At 40.8% G+C, this 16,472-nt stretch overlaps 1 protein-coding gene, 1 long non-coding RNA gene and 5 other non-coding genes across 11 annotated transcripts in view; 6 read left to right on the forward strand and 1 right to left on the reverse strand.

Annotated features, from left to right (window-relative positions):
• Positions 1-16,472, forward strand: part of intu (inturned planar cell polarity protein) — a 20,504-nt gene continuing 4,032 nt past the window's right edge. For 2 of the 5 annotated variants that reach the window (XM_046379834.1, XM_046379832.1), the window contains exons 1-9: positions 3,306-4,045; positions 5,001-5,605; positions 7,124-7,209; positions 9,982-10,197; positions 13,813-13,931; positions 14,111-14,200; positions 14,784-14,861; positions 15,169-15,352; positions 15,921-15,974. In XM_046379834.1, coding sequence (XP_046235790.1) covers positions 3,912-4,045; positions 5,001-5,605; positions 7,124-7,209; positions 9,982-10,197; positions 13,813-13,931; positions 14,111-14,200; positions 14,784-14,861; positions 15,169-15,352; positions 15,921-15,974 — 1,566 coding nt within the window. In that variant the 5' untranslated portion in view covers positions 3,306-3,911. Of the gene's footprint in view, positions 75-1,791; positions 3,244-3,305; positions 4,046-5,000; positions 5,606-7,123; positions 7,210-9,981; positions 10,198-13,812; positions 13,932-14,110; positions 14,201-14,783; positions 14,862-15,168; positions 15,353-15,920; positions 15,975-16,472 lie in introns of those variants that run through there. The other 3 variants (XM_046379835.1, XM_046379831.1, XM_046379830.1) reach the window with 3 other exon arrangements.
• LOC124055103 lies at positions 1,818-2,034 on the forward strand. Its single transcript, XR_006842564.1, has one exon. It is a non-coding gene; the product is annotated as a small nucleolar RNA U3 (small nucleolar RNA).
• LOC124054189 overlaps positions 9,533-16,472 on the reverse strand; it is a 7,752-nt gene continuing 812 nt past the window's right edge. The window contains exons 2-5 of the long non-coding RNA XR_006842328.1: positions 14,072-14,152; positions 13,834-13,899; positions 9,993-10,092; positions 9,533-9,743 (exon numbers count right to left, since the gene is read on the reverse strand). This is a non-coding gene — a long non-coding RNA (uncharacterized LOC124054189). The remainder of the gene's footprint in view (positions 9,744-9,992; positions 10,093-13,833; positions 13,900-14,071; positions 14,153-16,472) is intronic.
• Positions 10,283-10,356, forward strand: trnan-guu. Its single transcript has one exon. It is a non-coding gene; the product is annotated as a tRNA-Asn (tRNA).
• On the forward strand, positions 10,725-10,798 carry trnan-guu. The gene has a single exon. It is a non-coding gene; the product is annotated as a tRNA-Asn (tRNA).
• trnan-guu lies at positions 11,394-11,467 on the forward strand. Its single transcript has one exon. It is a non-coding gene; the product is annotated as a tRNA-Asn (tRNA).
• Positions 11,821-11,894, forward strand: trnan-guu. Its single transcript has one exon. It is a non-coding gene; the product is annotated as a tRNA-Asn (tRNA).

Raw genomic sequence — 16,472 nt, forward strand, 5'->3', positions numbered from 1 at the left:
CCTGTCTTGATTAAGCATGCGCAAAGGGGCGCGATTTATGTAAGGGGAATTTTACCATAGCTATCCCAGTTGTGGTGAGTTAATCCTGTTTATTATTTTACAGGTATTGTGTCAGTTTAGGTATTGTGTCGTTCGGGACTTTCTCTGAATCTGCGAAGTAGCTGAGTAAAAGAGGAAGTTGCCTAAAGTTCACACGGGTGTGGAGTTAGCTATTTTAACGTCACCCTGGCTGATTAGCAGAACATTAGCTATCTAGCTAAGTTAAAAGTTTGGTAGTGAGCCCGTAGATATGTTTAGACAATTAATTGGCAGTTAATTTCTTAGAACATAAAACGATGGGGTGAATTCAACTTGTTAAACTTGTTAAAGACACAAAGGTGAGTCTTTATATTCAGTATAGCTTCAAACGTGTACCAAAGTCAGGGTGGACTGAGAAAGCTAGCTAGCTTTCTCAGTCCTCCCTGACCTTGGCACACGTTTGAAGCTAAGGTCAGAAGGTCAGGGTGGACTGAGAAAGCTAGCTGGGGCTAAATTGAATCGTGCGCTAAATTACTTAAACCGCTAATGTTGACATGAACCAGAATTTACTTGCTAGTTAGTAGTAGTTTAATGCTAGTTACCTCTAAGCATACACTACATTGTACAACTACTGTGATGTCGACTTTATATATTTTTAAAAAAGTAAGCATTAACAGCAATGCAGGGTAACCATGTTTTTTCTTTTCTTTTAACCGTTTTTTGGCAGTTTATATCTAGATTGGCCCTTTTGATTCACTATTTCAAAATCACACTTAACTGTGCCATAACAGTAGTAGCATTCTATGTTAAAAGGAATTTTAATAAATCTCTACCATCAACTGCTGCATAGAAAATGCTTTTTTCTACGTGGAAACGAAATTGGAGTCGAAGAATCCATATTAAATTGACTGATTGATTTTTTGTGTCCAACTGTCTGTTGAAGCCAAACTTAAAATGAGCTAGAAAATATTCCCTTTGTTGTTTTAAAAGTGAATCTTTATAGATTTACACGTTTCAGTGTGGTGGTGAAATAAAGTTCTAAAATGTTCTGTATGGTTCAAGTGTAGTCGTGTGTGTCTTCTCATGCCGAAGTAAGTGTCTTGCCGCGATATTTGGCGGTGTACAGGAACTAGCATGTGATCTCGTTTGTAGTCGGAAGCCAAATGTTGGTGCACACTTCGTCTGTTACTTTGTAGCTTTTCTTACCATTAAAATGGAATTTTCTCGTCTTTTCTGCAATGACATTGTTTCTACCTCAACTTGCTGTATATCATGTGACATCGACATTAAGCCATTGCAAATGTTTCCAGTATTGATTAAAATATTAGCCCTGAAAACAATGGTTTTACGCAAGTTGTTGTTAGCATTTGAAGCTAATGCTCTGCCATGCGGTATCACAGCAACCAATGAGAAACTCGCCGGAGGGATTATGTTGCCAAATAGCATTGTGGGTATTTTAAATAGAGATAATTTAGAGATAATTTAATAGTTGATATAGGATTTGATAGTGGGAACGAATTTCATGTCTAGACAGTGCTTTGAATTAGCAACAGAACTGTGTTAAAATATATTTGCGGAAATAAATATTGTAATTGTAGTGCTTTTTCATTGTTGTTAATTTTGTTAACATATGCGTATATATGTGACATTTTGGCGTAGTCGACTTCATAGTCCCGTAGATGTTCTTTGTAAGCTTGTTTTGAATAGAAACGACTGTTGTACAGTGTTTGAATGTCTGTACCATGACAGTGAAGACCAGGATAGTCATACTAGTAGTTGGGCGAGCTCTGTGTTTCGTTAAGACTATACTTTCAGGGATCATTTCTATAGTTTCTTACTTGAGAAATGTGTTTCTAAAGTGTATGGTCTCGCTAACCACGATGAAGAGTTGGTGATACTCTTTCCTGAGCGCGAAGCGGGTAGAGAGACTTGATTGATTTCATATGCTCTCTGCTTTTGATGACCGTTCACTGTCTCCTCTGGGGACGATGAGGGAAAGAGTATGATCAGAGTGGTAGTGTATCTGTGTTTAATGATAAATGTCTGTAATCCAGCGAATGTGAGAAGTTTAGCCGGTTGTAAAGGTGTTATTTTTCCCATCAGCCATTGGTGCTGGTTAGCCTGTCATTAACGTTGAAGTTACAGAAATAACTAGTACGTAGTTAATCACAAGCAATGCTGGTGATGAAGTAGAGTACATTTGCTCAATTATTGTGCAGGTTTGATGTATTTGTACTTCACATTGGTGGTACTTTAGACGGATATGTTATCTCTTTGCTTTATTATCATTATAGTCATCATTGATCATAATTGCTAGTTGCATAGATGGATATGATTTTACCTCAATTGCAGTCTGTCAAAATATACACAACCCCCATTATTAATAATCTCGTGGCAGTATAATTCTTTGCCATTGAAGACTTTTACTAGAGCGCATTTCAAATAAATCTCTCCACAACATTTATCTCCCAGCTGGAGTAACTTTTTATTTTCATAATAACGTTTTAGATGCTTGGATACCTTTTTTTAATGAAATGGCACTGAAACAGCCCGATATAAATAAACGTTTATTGGTGCTTTTGTTGAACAAAATGACATGAGTGTTTCGTCCATACGCGTGGTGAAGTAACGTTAAGTGCCCAGACTCTTTTCATGGAAGTACAAACGGGGGGGCTTGTCTGCCGAGCTTTTTGTTAGTAGCCCTGAGTAGGCGGGTTTTTACTCCACCTGCCAAGAAGACCGCTGCTGGGACAAATTCCGCTCTGCTGGCCTGGAGAAACACTCAAAACTTTTAAAAAAGGGACCAATGGTTTTCCTCTGTGTCTTTGAGTAGCGTTGGTGTCGAACCGCTCACTATTCCGTGTGAGTGATTGACGTGAGAAACCGGAGGAGGATTCGTTCTGGTCTTGGAGACGCGGTTCAGGCTGCATTCTGGTGCTCATGCGGTCAGAAACTTCACATGGGGTAGAGGAAAGGGATTAATTTTGATTTTATCGGTGGTCGAGAACAAAGAGTTTCCTAAGCTTTTCCCTTGGATCTCTTGGAATTTAAAGGGTTTTAAATTGCTTCGTCAAAAACTGGAAAATTGAAGTTAACGCAGCGTTTTTGGCCGCACTCCCGGCGGAAACATGACATACAAATGATGTTTAACATTTCTATAGATGGAAGCTCCTTCTCTAAAAATTTGGAGGACTTTGACTCTATTCGCAGTGTTCTCCTGTACAGGTCAGTAAAGCCTTTAGCTATCAATGGATGACACAAATATCTGAATAAACCTTGTATGTTTTACAGATTTTTTTTACAACCCTGAAGTTGTTTTGTTTGGTTAGAGACCAGAGGTTTTCTGAATACCAGAGGGGATTTATGAACCTCGTGGACCTCTGCAGCGAGGTCTACACAGGGGGGGCAACAAAATGAAAGTGCAAGTGGGAATTTAAAATGAAACAAACCTGTATTTATATTTTGATGTATCGATGGTTTTGTAATATATATACCGTGTCATATTTTAGTAAAATGCAGAATATTCGTTACTGTATGTTTAACCAGAAGGAAAATTCGCTGTAAATATAATATGAATAGGTATGTGGTGTTGTCTGTGTAATTGCTGCATTATTTAATGGGATGAGAGCCTCGCGCTGGCAGGTAAACTGGCACATTCCTACCTGTCCCATGCCGCAAAGCAAAGCACAGTCTCCTTAGAAAGCTTCTGGTTGCCAGTGGCAACTGTAACATCCACCAATCAGACTGAGCGCACCAGCGTCACGTGACAACGCCAGAGCGCTCGTCAGTGCTTACAACATGGCGATAGAATATCGCCGTTCGTTTAACGAAAAGTTGCGCGTTTGAAGACGCGTTTCGTGATAGCGTGGAGAAATAGGACGTCTTATGAGAAAATGGCCTGCGCAAATTCCCGCCAGTGTACCGAAAAAAGTCTCTGTGGCGGTCAAACGGAAGCAGGTAGTGCCGAACACAACGACGATAGTGACTGTGAATCCGCATCCAGTTTCAACAGCTCCGACTGCTCCGAGTAAGAAGCCAATTTGATTCCGAGAGTAAAAACAGGAAGTTCGTACTTGTAGATGATACTGTGAAACCTCCTAAAGCTGGTCGACGGACAGGCTAGTCCTCAGAAAAGTTTTCACTGTTTGTAAGACGGAACTTTTATGCTTTACGTTGCAGATACAAAGCTAAGGCTGTGGTATGATGCCGCTCTTGGTAATTTATTTCGTGCATTAATGCATATAATCATAAATTAGTTGTTTTTAGGAGTACAAGTCTTGTCAGGCAGTCAGCCAGCTTTGGCAAAGGAGTGTCTCACCATCCACTCAGTTTCCATCTCTCCTCCCTTGTGCTTTTCATAGCTTTGGGGAATGTTTTCAATTTTAGGGGCAAACCTTCATAAATAATTGTATGCTTCTAGCAGTTAATTTATGGATATCATGTCAAGAGCTGCCAACCACAGGTTCTTCAAAGCAGGTTTAGAAGGAGAGAAGCTGAGAGAAAAAATGTCTTGTTTTAGCTCCCCTCCCTTTTGGTCAACATGTTCTTTGGAGTTTTTTGCTTAGCTTGTTTTGTTAGTTCATTATGAGATATACATATATATGTGTGTGCAATAACCGACAAAGGTAAATCAAAAAGGGGAAGGAATAGTATTTTTGATTTTGTTATCTGAAAACACATTGGGTATGACATTTGGCATTTGTCTAAATCCTGAAACTGCAATATTTAATTGCTTTAAGACGTAAATAATCAGTAATGTGGACATAATGGCAAGCAAGAAGAGGACCAATTCACTCAGAATAAACAGACAAATAAATGAAAAGTTTGCCACTTAACTTCAGCACAGCTTTTTAGACTAGAGAGAGACAATAAGCTCTATCACAATATCATGACAACTGAAACATCAAAGTATATCTAGTCAAGTATCACCATATCGACTGAGATCAATACATCTCTCATCTCTGTTCGTTGTTTCCACTCAGTGACTTGGAACCAGAATGGCTTGATGACATTCAGAAGAATGGCGAACTTTTCTACCTGGAGCTGAGTGAGGGTGAGGAGGAGGCTGCGTTATCTCAAGCCAGCGCCAATCAAAGTGTTTCCACTAATCATGTTCGCTTTTGCGAAAAGGAGGCAGAGGTCATCACAGAGCAAAACAAGAAGCAGCGATGCGGTTCACGGTCGAAAGGTGAGACCACACTTAAAAGGCTAGCCAGGATGCTGAGGAGAAAACGTCGGCCATCTCAGCGCAGAGGAGGAGGGAATGATGGGGGTAAAGAGAGCTCCACCTTGTCGTCACCTCCAGCGTCCATCTTGAAGAACCAGCCAGGTCAAAGGCAAGGTGTGACAGTTCAGCAGCAGCAGCTGAAGGAAGTGTGCGTCTACCTCAACCCTAAACGTCTAGGAGGTTCATCAACACCTCTATCTCATAGTGGAGGCCTGCTTGAAGCGCTGCTGGGGGTGGTGCATCGCCCCTCCTGGAACAGAGGACAAGGAGACCCTGCAGTGGTCAGACAAGAGGAAAGACTGACTGTTCATGGATTAATACCCAACAGCCCGGCCATCAAATGTGGCCAAATCCTTATCGGTAATGTGGCCAAACTCTTTAGCTTATTTTTCTGTTAGTGGTTATCTTAAATACCAATTTAATGTTTTCTTAATAATTAAGGTAAAGAACTAAAAGCCTGTTATCACTCTTCTGAACACGGTATGATCTGTCCCTTCGTGTATTCAGGAGAGGTCAGGACCTAATTTAACCCATTAAACAGATCCTGCCTTGGCGGTGACATGCGTACACACACCTGTAAACGAGACATCTATCCAAGTTTGGCCTTGAGAGGAAAGTTTTAAATGGATGAACATCAAGTGCTTTCTGTGACTGACATTTTGCAGACGTCCTGCTCTCCATCCTCAGAGATCAGCTGCACAACAGGGAAAATGCAGCTGTTATGATTTCAATAGCAGTCATCTGTAAAGTCATGAACCAGCTCTGACTTGTCATTTCCACACCATGCAAATGCACTGCCGAAGCGTTGGCTACAATTATTACTACAATAATCATATTCACAGTCAGATTTCTTTAGAAGAGGAGCCAAAAGACTAAATGACAAGCAACACCTAATCAAGTCAGAAAATGATGGCCGTGTAACTAAGATAGATGCGCTTTGTTTGTTATGATTCTTATGAGTATACCGTAAGAACTGGCCTAAGTTTTGGAGTGAGGCTGTTTTGTTTCTTTATTCCGTCTGTAGCTACAGCCAAACTCTTTCACCCCTTTGAATCAATAGTAACAACTACAAAGTAATACAAATCTAAGCTCTGTTTTGTAAAACCACAAAGTTCTCGTTAAAAATGTGTGTAGGACGTTTAATAGCTACCTCTCATGGCCAACCCTGAGCAGCAACTATTTTCAGCCATAGTGAAACTTTCAGCGCAGTTTCATGGAGTAAATGAAACTCTGAATGCTGGTCTGGTCCTGTGGAAATCTGTTAAGTCTGTTTGAAAGCTCTTCTTCTCTAAAGTGATTTTCTTCAATTGGGGGCTAATGATCGGACAGTTTTTACTAGCAGACAGAGGAACGCTGGTTGTGCCAGTAGTCCACAAATGATTACCCACATGAGTTACTGTTTAGAGAAGCATTTATGCAGCGCAGCTACATGCTTAAACAATTAAAGCAGTTGAATGCTTCAAATAGCTCTGTGACTGAGATGGGGGTGAACCTCCCTGCTCACAAGCAGGTGAAGCTCTTTATTGGCCCTCGTACATGGATCAGAAACACACCACAAATAGTAAAAACCAATCACATTATTCTTAATAGTGTTCTTCCTGAACATATAAGCCAAGCCGTTATTTGATTGCTGACTGAAGATGGCTAAAATGTAACAAATACTGCTTGGAGTTGGATTTGCTTTTTTTGTTCATTACTGTCAGATCCACGTAGCACTTTCTTCCTTTTTTTTCCTTATTCTAAAATATTTCGTAGTACCAAGGCATGTTTAAAAACAGCTTTTTGTGTGGCTGTAAGCTGGTTAATCATGCACTACTACTATTATTTAGGAGTGTTATGTACTTTTGTAAATATTCCTTTTCTGCCTGCTATGTTCAGGTGATGTGCTTGTAGCGGTGGACGATGTGGATGTGACCTCAGAAAACATTGAGAGGGTTCTCTCCTGCATCCCAGGACCAACACAGGTCAGTGTGTGCAAATCTACGAAAAAGCAAACAGAAAAAAAACAAATACCCAGTAACAACTTGTGTACTCACGGTTTTGTAGTTTTCTTTATTCAGTATTGAAAGCCACTGGCTGTCATGATCTCTCCTTCCATGCATTAAAGCAGCGTTTTCCATATTGGATTACCCTTTTAAAAACTGGATGGTACCATTTAGGTCACAAACAGCAAACTTGCTCAGTAAATATAGACATAAAGTTACTTGGAAATGCATTGGTTCTTTGAAGCTGCTAAAATGTGAATAGAAGACAGAAGTCAGGGCCGAGTAACATTAGAAAACCCTCAATTACTGGAAAATGATCCTTTGATCGGTAGCTCGAAAATTCACAGTCTGTGCCTCAGGCGTGCATTTTCACCAAAAAGCAGACCATCAAAAAGTAGGAATTTGCAAATGACAGAGTGTGTACGGATTGATGGCGAACACAACGGATAGACGAGACTGCGGCGTGACTCTTTTTTCGGTGCCACGGGAAGCTGTTGTGGGATTGAAAGCTCAGCTGATTAGAAGATGTAGTCCGGCACTAAATTACACTGTATGAAAAGAGTGAGGGAGATTTTTTGGAAAAGTACAAGGTCCCTCAGGCACCATGATGACTCTCGAAAAACTTGAAATAGAGTTGTATTGCTGACAGAATGATTGTTTTTGAGCGAGTGTGTGTTGGAGGATGGTTTTTCTGTGTGCCAGCCCTCCCAGATGGAACGTGGACAGTGCTTATTATGTTCAGAGGAACAAATATTAGTATTAGTCAGTCCGCCGTGCCCTTTGCCAGCCCTTCAGTTACTCCTTCACGTGTGTGTGTGCATGAGCTTATGTGTGTGTATCCATCTATGAGCTTGTGCTAAATGACTGACATCAACAGACTGGAATTCCAGTGAGAGCACACACGGGTCTAACCACATCCTTATTATTTATGATGAGAGAAAGTGCTACAGTTAGCTCACTCAGCCTCTTTACTCAGTTAATTCAACTTTTGCCTATTTGAAAGGTTTAACCATTTTTCATGTTTGAATTTGAGGCCATCCGTTTACTCTAGTCAGAGCTATTTTCTAGCGTTATTTGTAAATCTGGAAGAGTTGAGGATATGGTAGCTTTAAATTCGGGACCGAGAGAGCCAGTCAGTCACCAGTTGAAAGGTACATCCCGTGGTATTCCACCACTACTCGGCCCTTCTTTAATAATACCCTAAAATTGGCTAAAATGGCTGGCAGCCCAGACGCAGGCGCCTGCTAGAGTGGCGGGTGGCCTGTGGTTAGTACTGACAGACCTTAGAGAGTTCTGGGAAAGATGGTTGGATTAGAAAAATAGAGTTTCAACATTTTAGACCTGGAAATATGATACACATTTTTTTTTATTTAAAAATCTTTTGTTGGCAGCATGTGTTCTAGGACTTCCCACCATTTTTCTAGAAAGTGGTGACCACAGTACCTCATGTATTTCTCCAAGCATACTTAATGGCTTTCTTATGTTAATTGCAGACACAAACAATGCCTGGGTTAGGAGCTGGACTCCCCTATCCCCCCCTATGCTAAGTAATGTGGGATGGGAGCGCTTCATAAATGGCAGATTTCACATTCTGTGTTACATTCAAACATCAACATGTAGTTTGGGCCTGTTGGTCCAGTTATAATGTAGTGGTTCAAGCTTTTAGCTGGATCGGCACATCTGGACTGTGGTTCTGATTTTTTTTTTTTTTTCAACATCACTTTAGCTCCATAGACAGCCTCTCTTGCACTGACATGTTACAGCACAAAGTCAACACAGTGTATAAACAGGTCTGCCACCTTAGCATGTCTGTAATGTCCACTCTATGTGCTCTGTGAGTCTGTGAATATTTAGTTTAGCTTTGTGTGTTTCCATTGATTATGTGCCAGTTTATCACACATGGAATTTATTTTGTACATATGCTAATCTGTATATACACAAAATACTCATAAATGTATATCAACAAGGTGTGTCTATGATGCATAGTATCCAGATATGTGAGGTTTTCGCCTGCATGCAGACTCAATCAGATATAATCTGACTTATCTGATGTAGTGTACTGGAGCTAAATTTATCTTTGACTGATTGTTATGACTCTGACACCAAAAAGCTGCACTTTCTCATTCCTGTGTGCATCTTGACTGCATCTGTTCCATGTGCGTGCTTGTTGGGTTTCCATGCAGCTCTGCTTCTGTTTCCACTGTGGCTCTCTATGAATGGCAGTGTAAAAAGGAGAACTGCTGTGTAGAAAAAAATCAAAAAACACTGCATGAACGAGAGAAGATAGGCCTTCTGTTGTCTTGCCACTGTTTCTTTGTGTTGCAGAGATCTGGTTTTAATTTAGCCAAACACACACAGTTCCTTGCTATTTGTTACGCTGCAGTTGGGTCTGGATGTTGGTGTCACTTTTTATTCTATTCACCTTCCGGCCTTCTCCTGAATGAATGTGCAATGATTGAAGTTTTTCTTTCCCTTTGGAAGCCTGTGTGTGCATGTGCACACCTCTGGTTTTCCTAAAACAGACACATGAGCACCGTTAAGATTTCCTGCCAAGTATAATCATGTGGAGCCATAGTGGCTTATTTTTAGAAATGAATGAAAACTCTCTTGATGGTGAAAACTGCATCTTGCCTGCTGTGAAGTGGTGATGACATTCAACCACAATGCGGTATTTTGTTTTTCTCAAACCCTCCTTTTCTGTCTTCCTTCCAATTCATTGTTCTCATCACTTTTTTCATTTCTCTCCTCCAGGTGAGACTAACCATTGAGACAGTGGCTCTGGGGGATGACAGCAGCGCGAGTGACACGTCATCGGTCCGTAAGATGAAGGCGTCTCCACCGGTCAGCCAGCTGGTGCGTCTTCTGTGGGGGGAGGACACAGCTGAACTTCAGATGTCCATAGGACACATCCCGCATATTGTTATGTACCTCTCACTTAAACTGGACTCAGCATCACCACAGGAGGAGGTTAGTTTTCACAAATGAACACACAAAATGATCAAAATGATACTTGAACATCCAGCCCACACACCTTCACTGGTCTTATAGCATAGTCTCTGTGGCGCAATCGGTTAGCGCGTTCGGCTGTTAACCGAAAGGTTGGTGGTTCGAGCCCACCCAGGGACGTCGGTTTTGTACTAAAAGTCACCAGATGACCTCTTGTGAATGAGTAACACGGTATCTGTGATAAGGGCGGAGTGTAGAGAAACTAGAAACATGAGTATGACGGTGACAGCATTGTTGCAGTGGGATCAGGACATAACATCTGTAGCAGTGTGTCCTTGTATCCAAATTAGCTACATAAACCAACTTCTTGTTTTGCAAATAACAAGAAAATAAACCGAGAACCAAATTAACTTGTTTTCTGCAAGTGAATACTCAGTTTAAAATGCAGTGATTAAAGTTTTTACTTCTCAACTCACTTCAAGCATAGTAACGGTAGAGGAGTAGGACTCGCAGATTGAGGCCACACCCTCTGCGTTTCTGTCACAGAGGTCTCTGTGGCGCAATCGGTTAGCGCGTTCGGCTGTTAACCGAAAGGTTGGTGGTTCGAGCCCACCCAGGGACGATTTTGTGATGGTGATGTCACAAACATATGGTGTGTGTTAGAAAGAGAAGTTGATATGACAAATGTATGACTATGACAGCATTGTTGCAGAGGGTTCAGGGCACATTATCTGTAATACCTGTGTGTCTTTGTATCCAAAATAATTAACTGATCATCTCAGAGTAGAAATTTACACCACCATGATCTACATCAGCCAGCTTCCCTTTTCAGCAAATAACAAGAGTCATCGGATAACAGCACATAATTGAGTAACCTTTCATTGTTGTTGAATTAACAAGTCGTAGCATTAGTTGTCCTTGTATCCACAAAGGAGGGAACATTGAAAGGAATAAGCCTATTCAAGTTCATTTGAATAATGATGCCTAAATGTCACTAGTGTAAGGCCACTTTGGTTCCTTCATGGTTAATCTGGGTCTTAAAGAGCTGTGAAAACAATGACCAATGAAAATCATTCAGTGCCGGAAATTGCACTACAGAAGCTCCTTTTCGATGCCAAAAGATAAAAAACAAATGTGAAATTGAATGATCAAAGTTTTTATTTTAATGGGTGGGGCTTGGAAATGGAGGCCACACCCACTGAGGTCCTTTTCCAGAGGTCTCTGTGGCGCAATCGGTTAGCGCGTTCGGCTGTTAACCGAAAGGTTGGTGGTTCGAGCCCAACCAGGGACGCATCTTTTATGCTAAACACCAAGTAAGGAAATTAACAGGACATATTGTATGTTGTGTCCAAAATTGAGGCAGAAGTGAAAAAACAAATGAGCCCCTTTAAAGATTTGCTGAAGTCAAATCTTGTTGTTCATCCTTTTATTACACAATGCCTTCTTGAAGTCCATATGGATGTTTTCTTTCGTAAATGTAATTAACATAGGCTGAACTTCAACAGTCCAAATTTACTTTGGTGTTTTCACAGTTAATCTGGGATTTTATTTTATTGTTCAGCCCTACTTTAAGAAATCCATAGTAAATGTAGTGGGATGGGGCTTGAAGCATCACCACACCCCATTGAACGTCATTGTACCACAGTCTCTGTGGCGCAATCGGTTAGCGCGTTCGGCTGTTAACCGAAAGGTTGGTGGTTCGAGCCCACCCAGGGACGGATGGTTTTTGTCCAGAAGTAACTAACTGAATCTGAGATTTGCAGAGGGAGCTTTGAAAAGAGCAAGTCCCTCTCCTTATAGTCAAACGTGCACTGGGTGCTGACAGTGGACAAATAAAACCTAAACACTGTTAATAAATGAAAATGACAGACTATAAAAAAAACTGATCCTAAAGGCTTTTGTTGATGTTTAAACCTTGGATGACTACATATTTTTCCATTTCTCTGGCTCTTGGGGAAACTTGATCATGACTTTGTGGTCAGTAGAACACTGAGTCTGTGCAGCCCTGTAAAACTGGATTTAAAACATGAAACTATACCGAACAGACGTATTTAATCATCCACATGCTAATGGCCAGTTCACGGTTTCTGGGGGTTTAAAAAAAATAAATCAAAAAATCCTCATTTGCAAGTCTAAGCGGGTGCATGTGGACCGCTGTGCAAACATCTGGCTGGAGGCCAAAATTTGTGACTGCATGGACTGTCCACACGACAAACTTCAAGCCTTGAACATACTCCAGTACGGAGATGTTTTCAGATAACTGAGTGTGAAGAATGACCTGAGTTGTGTAGGAAATCCCAAGTCCAGGAGTGGAAAGCTTCCTCTGAATTTCTGTGACGTGAGTCAGACTTTTAGAGAAAACTACTGCTCTGGACGACTTCCAACGCCTGCGGGTTCAGCTAACAGAAAACAGAAAGAAATGGGAGCAGCTGAGGAGCTCTGCCGTAAGCACAACTCGTGCCGATAAGTGATTTGTCATTTTAACGCTGTGAACTTTATTTTGTTTAGGGTGAATTCATGTGTGAACCCTTTTGGCTTAAGTCCTGCAATCCATAAACAAAATCATATATAACGTTTCCCTTTTTAATTGTATCCATGCCGAGGGAACAGTTTTATGTTGCATAGTCAGCTTGTAGAAAAGTGTTAATCCCAAATTGTGTGTTTAGTTGCTCCAAGAAGCAAACTGCTCATTTGCTGACCATCATTTTGTACACTGTAATTATTGGCAGGTTGATGTTTTCCGTATGGTTGTACTTCACAGTTCTGCTGTTGCTTTCTCTGATTTACTTTTTTTTTTTTTTTTTAACTTGAACAGCGGTGGAGTCGGAGAGTTGTCTGAAGTCACATCAGTGACTGTGCAGTTGATTTTCTAAATGACAGTGCTGTGCAAGAGCCTGCAGAACTCTGACTTTGATTTTTTATTCCTTTGATTGCAGGGTAGCAGGACTTGGAGAGGTTCAGCGGTGATATTTTAGAGATCTAAGATTTTTTTTATTGCCTGTATGTATACGGACAAGATGCAACCAAAGTGTCGCGCTGTGCTGGTTGTTCTTTTTGTGTCTTTGTTTTGGTTTCCAAGGCTCTAAGGGTCCATACATTTAAGGTTTTTATCCCCTCGCCCACCACTCGGCCCTCTGATCCTCTCAAGGGACTCAGCTTTTGTCACCAGCATGCTGGGAGGAATACTAATATCACAAACAATACACAGAATCTGCGCTGAGCACTCTCTCATCTCTGCTGTGTAGCTTGTATGAAGGTTTTTTTTTGTGACATTTGGTGCTGTTATCTATTTGAGAGTTTCCCTGAGCTTCGGCCGAATTCCTGTATTTCCTGAATCTGAATCTGTTTCTCCACTCCAGAAAGACACGCTTGTGATAAATAAAATATTTTAGTAACTTTCATTTTTAGAGTGGCAACATTTTGTTTTGTGAAGTTGAGAATGGGTTTGACAATAAAAGCCACATTGTCCATAATTCAGAGGAAACTGAAGCATCCAGCAGCAGATATTTCACATTTTTATGTGACATTTTACTGTTGATAGGCTAACCAGAGATTTTTCTTTCTTTCTGCTGCATGTATAATTTTCGTGACGCAGATTCCAAATTGCACTGTGTGTATTTGTGTCTGTGTGGGCAGGAGGAGATCTTGTACCAGTACCCGGTGTCTGAAGCATCCAGCCAGCTGAAAGGAGTCAGGGGGATCTTCCTCACGCTGTGTGACATGCTGGAGAATGTCACAGGAGGGCAGATCATCAGGTAAGAGCATGGAAAACAGTTAGTAATGAAACATTTTTTAGGTTTGGGGTGAGGATGACAACTTGGGTACTGTTTTCTTCATCTATGCATTGTTTGTTTTTTCGTGAAATTGCTCCTTAAAGAATTTAGCATCCACCCACATGTCGCTTGTCCTTCGATTCCTGTCTTCTCCCCCTCAGTTCTTCTCTGCTGCTCGGGAAACATCTGGTACATGTGGGCTACTGGAAGGAAAGCAACAACCTGTTAGTGATTGGTCTTCCTGCTGAGAGGTAGAGGGAGGCAGCATCAAACACACAGACACACATTATTGGCCTGAGGTAGCTTCACTGTATTTTATCTGAACTGCAGCCTTTGCCAGCGGGGATTTCGATCGGTGTTACACAGCAAAAGTTGAGTCCGTGTGGCAGGTTGTAAGACTCTCTGCAAATTTTCAGGACATCAGTTTTAAAAATCAGATTTTCTGAGCTTGATGTCTGCTCAAGTACTATTTTTGGAAAAGGGAGCACAATCTGTAAAAACAATTGAAAAGAACTGTAAGTTTTTCTCAGTTTCATTGTGCACACGTGCTTCTTTTTGTCCTTTGCTGGCAGGATGAATTGTTAAATGATTCATGCAATGAGTCATATTAGCCTCTTCTAGCACATTTTTAGCAGCCAGGTCAACCCGATAAATCAACACCTGAGTTGAGAAATAGTCTCATTCATGCAAAAAAGGTCTGATTCACCCATGTCTAGACAAAACAATGACAGAAAAAGTTTTTCCTTCATGGCTCCTGGCTGTTAGTCCAAATATTTGATAAGCTGCCTAAGTTAATCCAGGCCTGCGTTTGATATTTTTCTTGTTTTCCTCCAGGGTTCCACTGCTGTATCTGCAGACGGTGTTGGGAGACGTAGTCCGGACACTGAAAGTGATGTATGGCTCCTTAGACAGGTTGGTCCCTTTGCTGTGGTCCTGCTGAGAAAGCTGGTTGAAACTTCGCCTCTCTGGCTGTCATTTTTTTTTTATCTTAATGCAAAATATAGTGAAATAAAGAGTGTGTTTCATCGATTCAAGGCACCAGCTGGATTTTACACAATGTCTTCTTTGTCTCTCTCTCTCTGTCCCCTACCCCCCCTTTCTCTCAGATGTCTTTCCCTTCTTTGTTTCTTTTTCTTGGAATGTAATCACTCTTCTGTAGTTCTATAAATTACTTTTATATGTTATCATGACACTCGTTTCTTCTTCGTTGCCTGCGCAGTGCCTTCTGTAAAGGGGACCACGCTCCCAGGCTGGACCATTTCTTCTGCCTCTTCTTCCAGCAGCTCATCCAGCCGTCTCGCTTGAGGGACGGCTCCTCGGCCCCGCACCCCGACGTCTCAGGGACAGTTTTCCTCGATGGACTGCCTGCAGTCCGTTGGCTCACACTACCTCCAGAAATCAAGGTGCATCGGTTGATAGGTCTGATTGGAGCAGTAGTTAATACAGTAGCAGTAAAACTGCTATTTGTATGACTTCACTTCCAGTAAAGTTGATAATATATCAAGAAGGATTAGCAAATTATCACATTCTGTTTCATTTATGTTTTGCACAGGCTTTCATCTTCTTTGGAACAGGGATTGTATGTCATAATGTTCCTGTGAATGTGTTAATGCATCTGTGGTGCCCTCTAGTGTCGGTTGTTAAAAATGACACACAAGTATCTCAAATATGTGGATTGAAATTAGGTGAAATTGTATCCACATTCACAAATATACTGGATCAATGCAACTATTATAAATGAAACTTATGAAAAGCATAAGATTAACTATACTGTATGTCTTGCCAAGATTCGTTTTTGATATCTGACTCGATATGTTAAATGAATGAAATTTTTTGTATTATTATTATTATTTTTACTATTTTATTTTTATGTTCTCTTACTAAGTTTATTGTTATGAAAAATAATACCAAGGCAAATGAGGCTATTAATTAAATGCTATGAAGTTAATATTTGATGTCCTCTGTCCACAGGTGGAGGTGGACACTGTTCTCTCTGATTTCGAGTCCTCTGATTTTGGAGAAATGGTAACAATATGGGATTGGTTACACACTTTTACATCAAACAAATAACATAAAACACAGTTCCCCCCCCAGTTACATTCTGTCTTACAAACATAAAGCTAAATGTTTGCCACCTGAGTTGTGACCTCGTTTTTAAAATTCTTTCCTGTCACCTCAGTGCTTCATGTTGGGTAATGACCCCTTATGCTGCTGTTCATTAGTGAACATGCATGTTAGCTGAGAAGCCATCTGGCCTCAGCAAGGGAGAAGGTTAGACTATTTATAGAAGTGTGTTCACATGTATGTGTGTGTGTATGTTTAATGAGAAGCTAATGGGGTCTGGTTTGTCCTTTGGTACGTGTGACATTATCTGACTACATGAAGCTGCAGTGGTGGACACAGAACCACTGAGAAAACAAACTGAGAGAAAGTAGTAAAGTTTTGTCAAATTGACATCAGTCCAGCCTTGTTTAGTGTACTTTCTTCTTCTATTCAATGTTTTCAAGGTTTACTCCTAAAATA

This window comes from Scatophagus argus, chromosome 23 (assembly GCF_020382885.2).
Source record: "Scatophagus argus isolate fScaArg1 chromosome 23, fScaArg1.pri, whole genome shotgun sequence".
Lineage (NCBI taxonomy): Eukaryota > Metazoa > Chordata > Actinopteri > Scatophagidae > Scatophagus > Scatophagus argus.